General features: G+C 41.0%; 1 protein-coding gene across 9 annotated transcripts in view; it reads left to right on the forward strand.

The window, feature by feature from the left end:
- Window positions 1-19,178, forward strand: part of GPHN (gephyrin) — a 588,066-nt gene that overhangs the window by 359,133 nt on the left and 209,755 nt on the right. For 7 of the 9 annotated variants that reach the window (XM_084630610.1, XM_084630611.1, XM_084630613.1 and 4 more), the window contains exons 5-6: window positions 5,862-5,956; window positions 19,051-19,117. In XM_084630610.1, the coding sequence (XP_084486736.1) occupies window positions 5,862-5,956; window positions 19,051-19,117 (162 nt within the window). The remainder of the gene's footprint in view (window positions 1-5,861; window positions 5,957-19,050; window positions 19,118-19,178) is intronic. The other 2 variants (XM_084630618.1, XM_084630617.1) reach the window with 1 other exon arrangement.

The following is a 19,178-nucleotide window of genomic DNA, read 5'->3' on the forward strand; positions in this document are numbered from 1 at the left end:
AGTCCCTATACCATTCTGCATTCCTTATTCTGTTCCCCTCATCCTGCCATTCTGTGTCCCCAAGGGAATGCCACCGTTAGTGTGATTCAGAGTGGTAGCCATGTTAGTCTGAATCAGCAAAAACAACGAGGAGTCCTTGTGGCACCTTAGAGACTAACAAACTTATTTGGACATAAGCTTTTGTGGGCTAGAATCCACTTCATCAGATGCATGGAGTGTAAAATACAGGAGCAGGTATAAATACATGAAAGGATGGGAGTTGCCTTACCAAGCGTGAGGTCAGTCTAACGAGACAAGAAGGTCAACTGTTTGAAATGGGCCACTTTCATTACCACTTCAAAAGTTATTTTTCCTCCCTTAGTATCCTGTTGTTAAGTGAATTGTCTCGTTAGACTGACCTCACACTTGGTAAGGCAACTCCCATCCTTTCATGTATTTATACCTGCTCCTGTATTTTCCACTCCATGCATCTGATCAAGTGGGTTCTAGCCCACGAAAGCTTATGCCCAAATACATTTGTTAGTCTCTAAGGTGCCACAAGGACTCCTTGTTGTCATTACTGTGTTGGCAGTTGGGGATGAACAAACTCAATTCCTGACACATTTTCAATCAGTGGCAGCTGCAGCAGGCAGACCTATCTGAAGGTAAGGCCACCCAGAGCCTCCTCTTTCACTCAGTGTTTAGGCCCCCTATGTATTCCTTTATTTTAACTCATCCCAGGCCTTCTGCCAGCTCCATGCTGGTCTAGCAGGGAGGCTGAAACCCTGTGAGGCTGCTGTCACACAAAATTGGAACTTTAACATTCCTGATTAACAAACTTGTGGGATGTGTGACAGTCACTACAATTTTGAAAGTGTTCTGTAAAGTTCAAGACAGGTGGCATCTTACTTGCAGCCCACATTCTACTGTTTCCTCTCAGTTCTTCTTTGAGTGATGATCCCTATATGTATTCCAGACGTGGGTGTGCATGCATGCCAGGCACCGGAGCTGGAACTGTTTGTAGTAGTGTCCGTTGACCCACACACGTGTCATGCATAGTCCCTATGTTGCATCTGAGGCTATGTGGGTCAGTGCTGTTCCAGTTCCCTCTTACTGCCACATGGCCAGAGGCAGAACCCCTGTTCCTCGGTGCTCTTAGCTGGCTAATAGAACTCTTGTCCATTCCTACTTATTGTGTATAGTTTACTTGTGTGTTAGTTATATATAGTTGGCTTTGTTACGTACTTAGTTAGGCTCCCCTGTAGGACTTGATCCCCTGGTGGGGAAACACCGCTCCCAGACCAAAGCTCCCGGGAATTATGCCCTAACAAGCCAGCTTCAAAAGGTGTGAGCTTTTCTGTGAGTGACGAGCACCAACATTCTCTACTGCCTCAGCAAAGCCCACATCATCGCCCGCTGCTCCATCTGCCACTTGTTCCCGCCTCAGACTTGGGAAGCTAGAGAACTTCGCCTCTGCAAGTATCTGAGGAGAAGGCTATGCGTCCACATGCGCAGTCGGATGCAGGCACCAGCGGATCTGCTGGAGTGGTGCCTGTCTGCTCCAGTGAGCACCTCCAACCCCCTGTCTTCCTCGCGGTGAGTGCCCCCGGTACTGCTGGAACCACAGAAGCCCAACTGTGAACATAACAAACATGCTCACTTCCATGGAGAGAGAACGAAGGGAATGGTAGCTGCCGTGACTGAGGTTCAGCCCCAATGAAAGTAATGAGAGACATTGGCCTTCTGAACGAAGTAAAATTCACAAATTTAATGCCTGCAGTCATGAGAAAATGTGATACTAAAATTTCAGAAAGTAAATATTGCGAGACACACACTAAAACCATGATAGCTGACAATTCTGACGTAAAAACACCAAAGGTCCGTCTATATTAGTGGCTTAGTGCCAGTGCAACTGCACTATTTCTGGCTGTTGCTGTACTATGTATACTAATTTTTCTAGTGTAAATATGTCTTCATGTTCTGTCTCCAGCAGATTGTCCCAAAACCAGTGCCCTTCAATCCTGTCACGTTAAGAAGGGAGATGATGAATTGTGATGTAAAATAAGGAGATGGGCTTCATTAGGCCTAATATTTGGTTACTGATCTTTTCAGGAAATTATCTAAAGTGGGTTATCAAACAGAGTTTTACTGCCTCACTGCAGCTCCCAGAGTATTGGTGCAATATCAAGATGCTGAGTCACCTTATTTTGTTAATGATTTGTATGCAGGAGAGTAAATATATGTGCCTGTTAGCTCTTGAGCTGGACACAGATGCAAATGTTATATTGACATTCCTCCTCCTGCCTCAGTCCACGGAGGAGGGGTTAAGAAAGGTGGCTAAAAGCTCTGTAATAAAAAAACTACTTGAAAATAACAAAGAGAGTGTTACAGATGAACACAAAATGGTCTGCAAACTATGACAGGCCCAGTTATTTCAGTCATATGTACAACTACTTAACTTGCATGTGTCTGTCTCAGAAAGACTGCAATTCTTCTTGCTCACTGATTTGTACATACTGTATCTATGTGTTATTTAAAGACATCCCAAGAGTGGAGTCTCAGGTGGCTGATTTAAACAGCAGATGGAACTGTGAGAATGTTAGTAGCAGCCATTTTCATTAAATCCATCTAGCCATGCTGTGAGAACAGGCAATGTTCTCCTGTTAGCAGAAGTATGCCTGTAATAATAGATGAAGGCATACATACTAAGAATGCAGTATATTTATTGACTTATACGAAGGGTCAGACTGTTTATCTGGACTTGTTGCCCTTCCAGATTTTGCCGTTGTATAGACAATGCATATTTAATAATCAATCTGCCTGCTAGCAATGACTTTTTATTAAGATAATTTTTCTTATGAAGTTAAAGAATGTGCTTGAATTTCACTGAAGGACTCCCTGGACTGCAAGGTTGTTTGTGACACTCTTTTATATCTTGCACTATCTTTGAAGCCTCTTTCAAACATTAACTAATGACATCTTCAAAGTGTCACTCTGCTCAAGGGCAAAGAAAAGGGATCTCAATATATAAATTATGTTTAAAAGCAATTTTTAATAACTTAGAAAATATCTATTACTTGAAGGTGAAAGGCATATGTGTGTATAATACATACAAGTGTATGTGATTTTATATACACACCCATACACAGTTCAGTAGCGTGCCTACTTTCTTCATTCTTAGTAAGATGCACTTTCAGTAACTTGTCCCAATACTGTAATGTATATTTCTTCTATACTGAAAAACACACCAAATCTTTTAGATTTTCAGTGGGCGATTGATAATTTTATATCAAACCAGGTATATTTTTTGGCAGAACACCTTATTCAACATAGAGATCTGAGCTTTGTTTCTATTGTTTCCAAGTCACGTCTTCCCATTTCCTTTTTGCAGCAATGAAAACATGAAGCTGCATTTTTATGCCTTTTCTGTTTCTGAAGGGAAGATGGCAGATATTGTACAACACACACTATATGCATGAACTAAAGGGAAATGTAGTTTCTATTACTGCATTCAAATTCTTTGGTTTAGCATAAGCCTAAGCTTCTAGTTTTCAGGACTGAGTGCACATACCAGTTTGCATCTTGATGAAAGATTGGAGTCTTTTCTTTGTGGTTATATGTTATGTCTGTTGGTATTATATTTACCTTTGGAAGATGTTACTAGTGGTAATGCCTTTGGTTAAGCAATATGCAATAGGCATATTCTTTTTTTTAGGGTTTGCCCTGTAACATGCTCTCTTAGGGACTAAAAGAGACATTCAATTCCTGGCTATGCCACTGACTCACTTAGTGACCTTAGGCAAGTCATTTAACCTGAGGTTCAGTTTTCCCATATGTAAAATAGGGGATATACTTACCTCTCCTGGATAATGTAAGAGAGAAATAATTAATGTTTGCAACATGCTTTGAGATCCTTTGATGAGAAGTGCAAAATAAGTACAAAGTGTTCTTAATACCAGCAATGATCCCACCAATTCTTGTTTTCTTTTCTGACTGGTGAACTCTATGTGGAATCTAGTAGCTGTAACTGTAAGAATTTGAATCTTTACTTTTATACTTGCTGAAGGGATTATAGTTGCGGCATTTGTTTCACATCCCTTTTACACACCAGCTCAAGGGTTAGACTCAATGCAGCAGACCTTGTGTTTCCCTGTTGCACCCACTTCAGGAGTGATGTAGTATTTCTGCACCCTTCTGGATGTGGAGACATCAGTATTGCCAAGCCCTACTGTTTCAGTCAGGCCCTCAGAACTCATGAGGTAGGCTTAAAAAGTGTGCAAATTTCAAAATAGTACATCTGAGGGGTTTTTTTGCCTTTGGGGTTTTTGAGCCTTTAGGACTCACATTTTCAAGCTTTCATCTGGAACCATGAGAGCTAGAATTTTTTTTTTTTTTTTGAAAAATCATGTGACTCCAAGAGCCGGGCTTCAAGAATAACACCAAATATCACAAGGGTTGGCACACTGAGACATAGTATCTTCTTGGGGCATATTGTATGCAACAATTGAGCCAACCACCTGCAAAGCCATTTGGGGTCTGCTGCTTCTGAATGAAACATGCTGGGTAAATGTAATTGATTTGTAATATATAACTTTTCCATGGAATCCTTTACATATTATTTTTTATTTTAATTCTTTCAGTGTGTCAAATTGCAAAATATTATGCAAAGAATATTTAGTATATTGACAGTGACCTTCCTAACAAGGAGTTTCTTGCTTCCCTGTCCCTTCTACTGATCGCTGCACAAAGAAGTTTGGTTGCATTTTTAAAAAATGGGTTTGATGATTTTATGAGAATTAGTAACTTTCATAGCTATTTGTGGTAAGAAAAGGGTAATCCAATATCATGGTTCAGAGCATAAACTGGTCTCTGCAAGAGTCAGGAGGTTTTTATCCCCCACGTACAACATTTACACTGTTGGTCACGTGCATTATAAGGAATGGGAGAAAGGAGTTTAACTTTCTTTGGAAGTATCAGGTATTGGCCAGTGCTAGATGTTAGAGACTAGAATAGATAAATTTAATCCTATATGACAAATCCTGTGTTATGAAGTGGCAGCAGAAGAGTATGCATGTCCCTTAAAAATAATTTCTCACCCATTTCCTTACATGCAAAAAATTGTGAAAATTTGGTAACTTTACCACCATCCTCCTGCATATGGACTGCCTGTGAACAAATGCCACTGGCTTGTTTGGAACCACCACTTTGCCGATGTAATTGATAGGGAAGGCTGCAGCTTTCTGCCATCCCCTGGCCATTATCATTTTCATTTTCACTATTTTTCCTGTCTGTCTGCTACATGGGCTTCATTTAGCAGGTTCTTTTCCCTGCTCCTACTCAGATTGCTTTATACTTTTCCCTCCTTTTCCCCTGAAAAAAGCCAGCTGGAAAATTCACATGATGATAATAAGGGGGCATTTACAATTAGTCTTCTTGCCTAGTTGCCAAATGCTATTTCATTCCTGATAGAGGAAGTTATCATTATTCATGCAGTGGAACTTAATAGTCCCTGCAGACATAAAGGTCCCAGAGCGCAAGGCTTTCAGTATTCTCTCAGTAATTTGTTACACTAAATCTAACAGTGATTTTGTATTTTCCATGTTATGTTTATTTTCTTTACACAAGCAAGAAAATATTCTTTAGGGGATGAATTTCAGAATCCAGTCTTTGTCATGGGCATCTTCTATATCGCAAGTGGGTAGGACCTCAGGAAAGCTGAGTGTCTCCGCTCTGAGTTTGTAACACTCACAGCTGAAACTTTCATGCTGATCACATTTAAGAAAAATGGGGAATGTTCTTATACAAACTTTAGTTAGTTTCACATTTCTTTTCATTTCTTTTTGTTGTTTTCACTCAGTCTGCTGTTTAATCTTTGATTACAGGCCACTAAAGAAGTAATAGAGCGAGAGGCCCCAGGGATGGCCCTGGCAATGCTGATGGGATCACTTAATGTTACTCCTCTGGGCATGCTCTCTAGGTAAGAATGTTACCAACAAAATACAAAGTGAACTATTTCCCTAGAAATATTCAAGGTGGTGGAATGACTGCACAGAAAAGAACTGATGCTTGGCACATATCTTAAGAATAGGGGGTCTGAACCCCAGATAGGTGGCCAAATTCCAACTCTGGTAGTTGCATTCTGCCTCCTTAAATTCCCCCTGCAGTTTCTGCTGGATAATGTATCCTCCTGTATATCCTGTCCCAAACTGTATAGTGTTAACAGCTGCTTGATTCCAACCCAGTGCAGTTGCATTTCAGTGATGAGTGAAGTAATTCCTGTATATATAGCTTATAAAGCACCAAAGCACTTCCTTTAGTACGATAAATATAAGGGTATTATTTTGACACTCCAGTATGTTCCAGAATAAGCAAAGAAAAATATTTCTGTATGAAAATATAGAAAGTTAAAAGTTTCAGAGTAACAGCCGTGTTAGTCTGTATTCGCAAAAAAAAAAGGAGTACTTGTGGCACCTTAGAGACTAATCAATTTATTTGAGCATAAGCTTTCGTGAGCCACAGCTCACAGCTGTGGCTCACGAAAGCTTATGCTCAAATAAATTGATTAGTCTCTAAGGTGCCATAAAGTTAAAAGTGGCACTGTCACATGTGCTTAGTTTTTAGTCATTTAACTATTAAATTTTGGAATTTACTATCTGATGCTTGATGATAATTTTTCTTTCCCTATTGGTGTTTTCCTTCAAACAACAACTTCTCCCACAATCCTATGTTTGCATGTGTACCATAAAAGAAACATGGGTTTTCCCATTTATTCTCTTGAGGTTCTCAGTATCATGATTGATCTTTCTATAATGTTAGAGCTTTAGTAGAATCAACAAGTTTTTGTTAGGCTTTGTCTACACTGGAACTTTGTTGGCAAAACTTTTGTCATTCTGGAGTCAAAAAAAACACACACAGACCTGAGTGACAAAAGTTTTACGAACAAAAAGCACTGCTGACAAAGCTGCTGCCACTCGTGGCGGGTGAAAGTTTTTTGTCTGCAGGAGAGCTTTCTCCTGCCGACAAACAGCAGCTACCCTGCACAGCTTTTAGCAGTATGGCTGTAGCAGCACAGCCTTGTCGTAAAAGCTGCGTGATGTAGACAAAGCCTTAGTTAACGTGATTGCTGTTTATATGTCTCTGAAACAGCAAAGCAAAAATATTTCAGGGTAACTCAGAAACAATGACTGCAATGGTTTTAATTTTATTTATTTTGCAATTTCAGTGATAGATAAAACGAGTATTGTAATCATGAATAATAAAGAGATTTTAAAATCTGAGGATAATTCTTACTCAGATGCATGCAATTGTGAGGGCCCCAAGTGACTGAGAGTTTCCATTTAAACCTTTGTCCCTTTGTGGGTATCCGAAAAGGCAACACCATGTTAACATCATTAGATTCTGTCCACTGCGCCCAGTGTTCTCATTTCCATATCTGATATGCTGTTATATATTGTTGGGAGAAAGAATTTTCTTTTTTTGGATACACACGGATTTCAGCAGAGGAAGGGGATAATTTAGCTTCTTTGTTGTCAGCTCTGACTAATAAAGTGGGGATTACAGTGGGGCTGACTTTGCAAGCCCCTGGACTTGCATAGCTGGTCAGGCTTTGGTGAGTCACATGGACAACATGTCTAAAAGTAGGGATATAATGTTTATTGTTGATCAGAGAGAATGCATCATGCTGTCCTTTCTCCTGTGTGCATGGAGTGGAAGAGGAGAAAATGTCCCTTAACTTCAGCCATTCCCAAGTGTTGTGGGGCAGAAGGATGGAATGCCCCTTCCATACTAACGCATCCCTAGCTGTCTCAAATATAATTATTGTACTTCATTGTTTCAAAAAGGATACCAATTCCCGCCCGCCGCCCTCAATTCAAGCACTAAATACAGAAATTAGCAGACAAGCAGGAAACTGGCTGGGACATTTATCTTTCAAATCTTTCAAATTGTCTTGAGAAACAGAGATTTATTATACAGGCCTTTGAAATTAGACCTTTTCCAAAACATTAATAGAATGTCTATGTAGCTGGTACACTCCTTTACTTTCCCTTCCTCTTACGTTTGGCTTGGTTGGTGATACTGGTTACAGGCACTGATGCCCCAGGTCTGCCAAAAGACACACCAACCCTTTGAGGCAGCAAATGGCTTCTTTTAGCCCCTCTAGTTCCCAGCTAGATAAACTCCAGGCCATGTACACCATCAAATCTCAGGAAAACCACAGGTGCTGCAGAAAATTGTATTAGTGACTCAGTAGGTCATTTTCTTATGTGTTAGTGCTGCACAAATGCTCCATCATTATGCTAGGAAGTACTGTGATGTTGAAGATGCCATCCATCTTTTGAATAAGACATGAAGTCAAGATGCTTACTATTTTTGTAAAGAATTGCATGTCACTATTTTGTATAATAACAAATGTTTAACATTATGTTCTGGCCAATTCTAAATAATTTTTTCTCATTCCAACTAGCTATGGTATTATTTTTCATGTTCTCTTACAAACTGTAGTGTAATGGTTCCATGTACTGTTAATTGGCTACTGAATTCCACTCTAGACTTGGCTGTATTTAAGTAGCGTGTAAAAAGTGATTCCTACTGGGGATCCTTTGTGATGCTATATAAATGTAAGGTATGATTATTATGGTGTAGTTGTCTCATGTAAAAGAAGATTAGCAGAGTTTTAAGTCTTTTTTTTTTCATGTCTATAAATGAGGAACCTAGTAGATTGCCAAGCAGGAGCTCCATTGGGTAGCTTGCTGTTCCTCTGTGATAGTCTATCACTGTATTTTCCCATTTAAAGTCCTGCCCCCAATGTGTTTAATTGTCTATTCAAATAAACTGTTGCCAGGTCTTGCAGTTTTATTGCAAGTCTTGCAATATTTTTTGTTTTTCTTGAATCTCCTCCTGAAAACAAATGATTATGTCAGAATCTGAGCTTTCATTTTTAAAAATAAAAGTTTCTAGCCTTCCTGGTTGCAGAGTAAAGTTTGGCAATGTGTACTCTAAAGGCTCAAAAACCAGAAGGCAAAAAGAATTATTATTTTTTTAGTCATTCTCATGATTTTGGGGGGCCTGACGGAGGATTTTTGAAGTCTTGGGGTTGGCAAAGCTGTAATATGAATACATTTCAGGAATAATTTAGAATAATTTATAAAGCTTCTCTGTACAAAGCATCTTGCTCAGTGAAAGAACATAAACTAAGGCAGAATCTAAAAAGCATGCAGTGGTTCTTCACATTAATATAGAGAAGCTTTGAAATTGTGCACTGAATTTTACAAGACCCTGGACTAGTCAATATAAGAATTATACTCTTTGTTTAAAAATATTTCTTTGAGTTACTAATGATACATGGGATTATTAAGATGGATAATTTTAAAAATCAAGGTTAATTTTTACAATGTAATGTATTCTCTCTTTAACTCCACTTGGATTGTGAAACTAGACTGTTTAATTTCACTTTGGGTCTAGTCAGTTTCACACTCTGATTCTCATGCACTAGCATTAATTGGGTTTGGATCTCCAGCACTGTATAGGGAATGTTGAAATCCTAAAATAGTTTTTTTTATCAAAATGTTTTACACTGAGATCACATTACTTGCAGTCATATTAGGTTTTGCAAACTGTTTCCCCCCTAAAACTCATCTGCAGTTTTCCTTTAATATTACTACACAGAAAAAAACTATGTTAAAAGAACATAAAGGTTGCAAAATCAAGCACTCAGAAGTTAGGAGCTGCCAGAATTAAGGTTGTTTATGCAACCTTACTGTGGCTCCCCTATGTGTATGCATTATGATGATACAGTCATTAATTACATGATCACAAACTATTTTTTCCAGCTGACCCAGCTTCATTCAGTGCACACAATGGAGGATGATCACCTAATGAACAACTATTTAATTTTTTGTTTTCTCCTTATTCAGTGTATGGCCCCAGATGTACTGCACACTATTCAAACCCTGCTCTGAATACAAAATTATTCATTTCTTCCTGGGCTTTTTAGGGGTGTTCATTGCTATTGTATCTGAGTTTTTCACAAATAATGAATTTATTTTCACAACACTTGTGAGGTAAAGGGGTATTATTATCCTCATTTTACAGATGGGGAATTGAGGTATATTGAGATAAAGTTCAAAGATATACACTAATTCTGGGTGCCCAATTTGAGATGCCTCTTGTCAGTTCGAGGGTTAACTGCACTACTGGTCCCCTCTGTGATTTGCTCGAGGGCATCCCAACCATCACCTCTCTGTGGGTCAGAACCCACATCCCTCTCCCTCCAGGCCAAGGATTTAGTCTTGCACTCCCCCTGCCATTCATTGTGCTCATCCCATTGTGTTTTAGTGGAACCTCCCATTCTGCTGTCTTCAAGGGTCTATGACAGTCTTTACTGATGACCAGCCAGCTTTCAAAAGCACGGTACATTTATGTACAAAAGCCTTACGGAGAAAACATACAATAAAACAATATACAGTCTGCACACATGCTAAGCTTACCAGGTGTCACTGTCTTCCACATCAAGACCCTGGTATGTCTCCAGTCCTTCAACTCTTCCAGCAGGGTTTTTCCATCTTAGTAACAGTCTTATGTTAATTTGTGGATCAACAGAGTGTCCCTGAGTCAGTTCAGCCTCCACCTTTATACCAAAAGCCCATCTTCTTTGAGTGATTTCATGTCTATTCCACACTAAATGCACGCATACTTTTGTACACTGAAACCGTAGTAATGCCCATTGGAGCAGTGTATTCACTCTGATTCTCCTTGCACCCCCCGCCAAGGTTATAAAGAGGGAGTCACTTTCAGTCCTTCTCACCACCCATGGATGGTAGTCGGAGCCTTACATGTGCTCTTGCTCACAGTTTTTACCTCTATCAAGAATTATTTTTCTAGTTGTGTATAGTTAGTTAGTTGTATATAATTGTTAGTTAGCTAGTAGTACTATTGTTGTCCCATTTAGAATAATTTACTTAAACTTTGTCTTGGTTTCTGTTCTGGGCAGTAGCTTGGTACCAGGGCTTCAACATGCTGAAGTCACCTAGTTTTAAGCACTGTTCCATCTTCAGAGTAACAATGCCTGTTAACAGCCCTCTTCTTAGTTCTTAAAGTGTCTGGGAGAGAGAAAAGTGCCAGATGTGAGATCCTTCAAAAAAAGGATTGAAAAATCTAGAGAGATGAGGCTGTGGGACTTTCTTATGGACTGTGCTTTGAGACCTGCCTCTGAACTTGGAAGGTTGGTGCAGAGCAATACAGCTAAAAAGAGTTCCCCTTACAGCAAGGTCTCAGACCATTGTCAACCCTTATGAGAGCCTTCTTAGAATTGCTTGGGTGCCAAAGATGGAGCTTGAGCCCTGGATTGAAGTTCCCTGGTACCATCAACTCTGGTACTGTCAACACAACCATGGAGACTGATGTCATCTGCTGTTCTGGGCTGAGAATCTGCCCCCACCTCGGTACCACCATACATTGAGTGTCAGTCACCATTGTCGGTACCAACGATGCCAGAAGCATGTATTGCGGCTATAGATCTCCTGTGCTTGTCAGTGTTAGATTCTCCACTCTTCCAAATGTATGATATGGAGATTTCCACACTGGTCCTACCCGTGAGGCATACATTACACTGGACATAATACGACCTTTGGTACAATTGACCCTGGCAGTATTTACCTTGGCACCGTCAATGAAGAGATCACCAGTATCACCTCATTCAAGCATTTGGTACCTATTGTCTGCAAGCCTCCAGTCCCTCCATAAGTAGTGGCTCTCTGTCTCCTGCAATTTCCCCTGATACCATACCATCATGACTGATGGATTATTCCTTCTTATCTTTGTAATCAGAGGTTTAATTTTATGCCTCACCTTCAATGTATAGAAGGTCTCAAGTCTCTCACCTTCCTTCTTTGGGGACATCCTCGCAAACTTGCCATGAAAATGGGTACAGAACTGGGTCAAGAGAGAGAACCCAGTAGAGTCAGCATAATTGGAGCCCAATGCCTTATCTGTTCCTGCAGTGCCTTATTGGAATTCCTGGGGCATCCCTCCTGTCTCTAAGTCACTTTCCCCCAACCCTCTGAGATACAGATCACTTAGTAGGGACAGTTTTACCTCGTACCAATCCAGTGGATATCATGCATCCCCTTCCCCACACCATCCACCGCGCACAAGGCTCACCAGAACAACCCTCCCACACCGTTCGCAGTTGGGGCTGAACGCCCGAGCTCTGCGCCACACGGGCATCAGTTCTGAAGGCAGTGCTGCCCGCCAGGAGCAAATTTCTCCACTGCTGCTGGTGGGCAGTGCTGCCTTCAGCTGACGCCTGGGCAGCAGCTGCCACTCTCCACTCTGCCTTGCAGCTGGGCCAAACATCCAGTTTTGGTGAAAAAGTAGGACTAGCTGGGACAGAGCTGAAAGAGGGGACTTCTCCTGGCCAAAACAGGATGTATGGTCACCCTAAACCAGGACCATATAAGATGGCCAACACCCAAACATAGGGACACTAAAAAACTTGATTTAGTTGGGGAAAAGGTTCACCCAACATCTGGGTTACAATTCTGTATCGCCAATCACCAAGTATTATTGGCTAGATACATACACAGTCACAGTCTCCATTACTCAGACTTCTCATCCCAGTCCCAGTCTCCTTGCCCAAGCAGTCACAATTCTCCCCACCCTGATTTTTTTGTTCCCATTCTCCTTCTCCAGCTAGTCTCAGACATCATGGCTCTCATATGATTTGTCTCTCCCTTTCCTACAGCTTCCAGTCAATCCTCGGTATTGCTGTTTCTTCTCACCCATTCGCCCACCCTGGGTCCACCACTAGATTCTAGTCCCAGTATCAGGACATCCCCTCCTCAGTGTATCTCCTTTTTTGCAACAATTTGCTATCCTCTTCATGCAGCTGAAGGTAACATGTAGCCCACTGCATATCTTTCAAGTTTGCCTCATTGAGGGATATCACTCATTTATCCCCAAAACAACCAAGAATCCATAGAAATTTGGTATGCTTTAGAGTTGCCAACTACCACAGTATTTTTTTGGTCCTGAAATTTTGGAGCACTTTTATTTGCTTTGAGTGATCTCACTAGAAGTTATGGGCAGCTCAGGACTTCAGGCTGAGCTGGAATTGATGTCCAGTTCTGGCTTCACCGGCTAGAAGCCTCACTTGGCAACCTAAACTTTAAACTTTGGGTTGCTGTTCCATTTGTCACCAGTAGAGGCCACTGCAGTTCTTGCTGCCTGCTGCTTTAGTCTGCTTTTGAATTTGCAAGGTTAGCAGTGTTGGTCATCTTACTTTTATTGTTGAAATTATTTAGATATTAAAGAATCATGAAATTGAGGTTGTAGAAAGAGTTATGTGCACGAAAGGAATGAGTCCACAATAATTTAAATTTCCTGTGTGATGTGGAGTTTTGTTATACATTGTATCCCACCTAGGCCTTGCCAGGTGGAGATGTATTACTTATTGTTTGGAAGCCCGCTAAAATCTACTGCTGTGGCATACAAAGCCAGGCACAGTATTTATTAAATTAAGCTCTTCATATTTGTTGTGTTGTAGGATACCTGGAAATGTTCTTTCCTAACAGTGAGGATAGATACTGCATAGGAGATAAATACAGAGAATTCTGTTGTAAAAGTCCAGCTTTAACCAAAATGTAGAGGTTGCTGCTGCATCAACTTTCTTTCTTTTTTTCTTTCTTGACACTCAATGAGTATATTGAAACAGAAACTTCTGGCTCCACACACAGCATGAAATTTAAGTAGTAGCAGTAATAGGATTGAACTGTTCAATTTGCATATTTTTCACATATGCAAACTTTCCAAACCACATACAAGGGCATGTCCCTTGCAGAGCAGCATAAATCACAGCTTTTTCACCTGCATCAGTTCAAACCCTGCCCCTCCCCCCTGTTCCTCATGGGTCTCTTCACCCTGGAGGGTCTGCAGTAGGGGTTCCCTTCTCCCCCTTCCAGGCTGGAGGGGCATCTCCAAGGGCTCTTCTGCCTTCCAAGGCTGGATGCTGCAAGAGCGGAGCAGGAGCACTGTCCTGGCCCAATTGGTTGTAGGAGGGAGTGAGGAGAGGAGGGAACAGAGCCTCTCTGAGCGGCAGGGCTCTTTAGCTCCCTCATCCCCTCACTCCTCCTGTGCAAATGGCTTTAGGTTGCTCAGGGGGAGGAAGAGGAGGGGAGGAGGAATGGCGGGGGGAGAAGAGAGAGAGAGAACACACTCTTCCTATAGCTGTTCTAATTGGTTGTTCTGCCCTAGAGATGGGCAAGTGGCACAGACAACCAATCAGAGGATTCATATTCTCCAGAGCAGTGGTTCCCAAACTTGTTCCGCCGCTTGTGCAGGGAAAGCCCCTGGCGGGCCGGGCCAGTTTGTTTACCTGCCTCATCCACAGGTTCGCCCGATCGCGGCTCCCAGTGGCCGCGGTTTGCTGCTCCAGGCCAAAGGGAGCTGCTGGAAGCAGCGCAGGCCATCGGCCGAACCTGTGGAATGGCAGGTAAACAAACCGGCCCGGCCTGCCAGGGGCTTTCCCTGCATAAGCAGCAGCAGCTGTGTGGTGATTAGGCTGCAGGTTGGAAACTGCTGCTTAAGGAGGGCTGGGTTGTCTCACTCATTGTAAGACTGGATTCACCCCTACCCAAAATGCTGTCATTCGTGAAAAAATGCAAGAGTTGACAATGCTGAATTTTACATGCAAAATGTAATCTTCTTTTTTCATGCCATGCCATTTCCTGTGACAGACTAGGGAGGGAAAAGGGACAAGGAAGGAAATACTGTCATCTCTTTTTAAACATGCAGTTCACGTTGTCAAGTGGACAAATTGCCACTTGAATCTTTGCAAGTTATCTAGTAACCTTAAGCTGTTACTCCGTTCCCCTGGAAGAAATTTCTAAACTGAGCAATATTACACCTGAAATATGCTAATACAAGAGGCAGTACAGAGACTGTAAGACAGAACATATTTGAACTGCACAGTTGAAGGCAAGACTTGTGTTCTCTGTGAGTCAAGTTAGCAATGACATGAAAGGCTCATTCTGAGGCTCTGAAAAGCTACTGTGCTCTTTCATGCTGAACATTTTGACACCTGTCACTAGGAAATTTGTAACCCTGCCAGAAAAATGCAGTACAGCCTCTAAGTGCCATTAAGACACTGAATTATCTGTGTAAGAGGAAAGCCAGGGAAATTCTCTCCCTCATAAATCAGCTGTGGTCCTTGGCTCTAAACATTCAGTAACATCCCAGCAAGAAATATATTTTCCCCTTCCTCCTCTCATTTTCTGTGGCTTACCTTTTCATTTGCTAAAAAATTGTGACACCTTATTTTTCCCAGACTGATGCTTAAACTTGGGTGTGTGAGTTTGGTTTTTGCTCCCTCCCACCACACCCTAAGATTTTCACAAAAAATTTGTTCAGTTCTCTGTATAAAATTGGGAGGTACTCTTATGACTCCATGGCAACATATAATAATTGTATTCTTTTAAAAAAATGTTTTACTAAAAAGAAGAGCAGGCAAACTCCTCCCTATGGCGCTGATTCAAAAAAGCATCCCTATTCAAAACAACATGTAAGGGCTGTCCTGACTCAGGCCCTACGGCAGTGATTCCTTAATGACAGGGACAATTAAAACTACCCACATATTGGTTCACTATGCTTTCATTTTGGAGATGTGCATTTACAGTCTGCAGTTTTCACGGTGGCTTCACTCTTGCCCTTTAGCTACACTCTAATATTTTAGACAACTAAATTGTAAAAAGCAAACATCATATGTCCAATCTCTGACATTTTTAATGAAGAATGTGCAGAGCTGGGTAAGTGCTGCAATCAGGCAGTCAATACAATTCACCTACTTTTTTTACACGAGTTGGCTTTTGCTATTTTCATTCCCCTTTTGACTTTGTTTTCTGCAGACATTCCTGCAAAACAGTTTTATTAGTATGAATGTCTGTAGGAAGTGAATTTTAAGTTCATACCGTTGAGTACTCAGATTTACTTTTTGAAAGCATTTATACCAAGATTCAATCCTTCAGTCAGAGAAGAGGAACAATGCTATATGGCTTATGTGGCCAATCACAACTCAGCTGTGTAGCTGAAAAATTAAAATGTTACATATTAAGCCATAGAATAAATGTAATTTGTAAACAATGTAATCTAAAATTACGAAAAATTTTCAATCTCTTCTCAAATATTTAACAAATAGAAAAAAGAAAAACTTGTGGCATAAATTCTTTGCAAATTATTAATTGACTTGCAACAAAGCAGGATTTACAAAGTCTAGCAAAATTATGTAGGAACTCTTGCAAAGAATTCTCATGAAACAAAGTGTGCTGTCAGGAGCTGACTCAGCACCCTGTCACTCAACTCCCCACCAGTTTATATTATTTGAGCACTGATTGAAAGACAGGTGGTTGGCAGAGGTGACCAATTAAGTGAGAGAAGGTACAGTTGAGAGGCTAGTTGGGTGGAAGTATCCAGCAGCTAGGACTATGTAAGCAAACATGAAGGAAGTGCTGGGAGGAGAGGAAGACAAAAGTAAACAGAAGTGGCTGCTGCTACTGTACCTTTCTTCAGAGCTAGTGGGGAAGCTGGCAATGATTGTAAATGTAATATATAATAAAGCATAGTGGTGGTTAAGAAGACCTGGAGCAGTTGTGGTCAGTGACTGAAGTTGGAAAGGACTCTCAGGATACCCCCGGCACCTTATTGTATTGAAATGAAGTCATGAGGAAAACATGCATCTGTCCATATCTGATGGGATTCCCTAATGCATAAAGAAGGACAAATTGTGCCACAAATACGTAACGTCACTGCATCTAAATTGCTAGTAGACTGATCTGCGCAATGTTGGGGTTGCCTGGTGAAGGGCAGGTACCTTCTAGGACTTGCAGCTTTGCTCCCTCTTCTCTTGGTTTTGACTAAATGTTCTTTACCTGAGTTCTGGGGAAAAAATCTCTCCTGATAACGCTTCATGGTCCCATAGGTTGTAGTACACTCTGGTGGTGCTAATGGACTTTGGTTTGGGCTACAGATGTACATCTGGGGTATCATTTGTGACAAGGCTCACAGTGTTTCTTTACTTTCAGTGTCAAGGCAAACTCCATCCTATGATGTATTTACTGTCTCCACTCATAGATACCTGTGGGTAAAATTTTGAATTTAGGGGCTGATCCTGTAAATAGGTACAAACATGAGTGACTACTCATGTGAGTAGTTCCCTTGCTCTGCTAATAATGTCATCATTGACCACGCACTTACCTACTGCCCCAAACACTTTCTCACTTTCTTCCATGACACCACTTAAACATGGAACATCCTCCCTGAACTGATCCTTAAGGCCACTACCTTCCTTCTTCAAATACTTCTCAGAACCCACTTTTGACATAAATGCCTACAAATGTTCACCTGTAAATGATAGTTAGGTTTTGGATCAATTGGGAATATCTAATGAATAGATATAAATATAATGCAGAATATGTTTTTTAAAAAGGAATTGTACATTGTATATAATTACATGTACATATTTTGATGTATTCATCTCTCCTTCCCTTTATATATCACTTGTTTTCTCAGGGGCAGGTACTCTGTCTACCTCTTTCTCCAAAGAGGTACACTACAGGGCCTCAATCCTGACTTCAGGCATCTAGAGGTATGTGTACACTGCATTGTAAACCCAGGCTTAGACTCAGTTTTGAGCCCAACTCCCCCTACTGTCCACACACAATCTGTCTTCCTGGGGTCAGCAAGCACTCAGGACCCTGATCCCAGGACCCACCTGGGGGTTGGATCCTGAGTCCTGCTGAGACTCACATCCAAGCCCTGTCATTTTGCAATGTGAACACAGCTCAATCCACAAATCCAAGTCAGAAGGTCTGCATAGTGCAATATGGATGCATTAGCACAGTTGTGAGACCCAGGTCCAGCAATTGTAAATCCAGGTTTACAATGCAGTGTGGATGCTCAAGCATGGGCTTGGAAACACCAGGTCCACAAGCACTGGTCCCACAGACCCAGGATTACAATGCAGTGCAGATATACCCTATGTGGTATTGAAATATAAAAGTAATATTTATTATATATACCGTATTTTATATTGTATGATAGAGATGTTGTGTGAGTACAGGATTGAGAACCTGATCCGGGCTGATTCTGAGGTCTTGAAACCAACTTCTGCTTTGTCTTTTTGCAAATCATTTATCTCTTTCCCTCCCCCTTCCCCCCCCCCCCCAGCCCCATCTTTAAAATGGAGGTGTAGTCTGGGGTGCCAAAGAAATAAATGGCTAAAGTTGTGAAGGTCTTTGAAACTGTTAAGTCATCTACATAAGTGCTTAGCAATATTATTATTATTCATTTTTGATCTTCCATGCTGATGAGATAGGCTCTAATCTCAAATTTTCTGCTTCAAGTAACCTCTTCATCTTGGCTTTTTCACTGCTGAATGTGCCTCTTGGAAGTGCAAAGGAGACTCGTAGGGAGAATAAGATTTGAAAATTGCCCTTTATGTTTGAAGTGAATATACCACCATTCTGTCCAGGTTGCTGTACTAACAGTCCTCCTGTTTAAATTTTTATATATGAGAATTATTATTATTTCCTTTTGCTGTAATTAAAAACATAAAATAGAACAAATGGAACATTGAGTGACCTATTGTTATTTTTAGTTCCTAGTCAAAATAATTTTCTGGAACCATTACTCAAGTTGTACACAAACCAAAGAATTTGAGAAAATAGCAAATAAGCCAGATCCTTATTTGATGTAGCTAAACAATGAAGTTAATGGCACTATACAGATTTATGCCAAATGGGGCTCTGGCCCAATCAATGTCTTTATATTACACTTGATCAAATGTGGAAATCTGATTGTCTGCCTTACCTAATGCTGCTTCTGCTCCTGTTTCTTCTGAGCACATCTCACCCCCCCGTCCTAATTCAACTCTTGATTGGAATGTGACCACCAGGCATTTTGAGAGCATGCAAACTGAAATGGCAGGCAGTGGTGACTAGTTATAATTGCCCTTTCGTGCTGGGCTTTTCCCATGAAAGATGGCACATGCATACATTTCACCCTGTTTCTCTTTCTTTTCAGACCTGTATGTGGAATCAGAGGAAAAACTCTCATAATTAACCTGCCAGGCAGCAAAAAAGGGTCACAGGTAAGAAGAGTTTATATTGAGTCTACCTTTAGAGCTTGCTGCCATCCTATAAGAAGGACTT

The sequence above is a fragment of the Lepidochelys olivacea genome, assembly GCF_965140295.1.
Source record: "Lepidochelys olivacea isolate rLepOli2 genome assembly, chromosome: 6".
NCBI lineage: Eukaryota > Metazoa > Chordata > Testudines > Cheloniidae > Lepidochelys > Lepidochelys olivacea.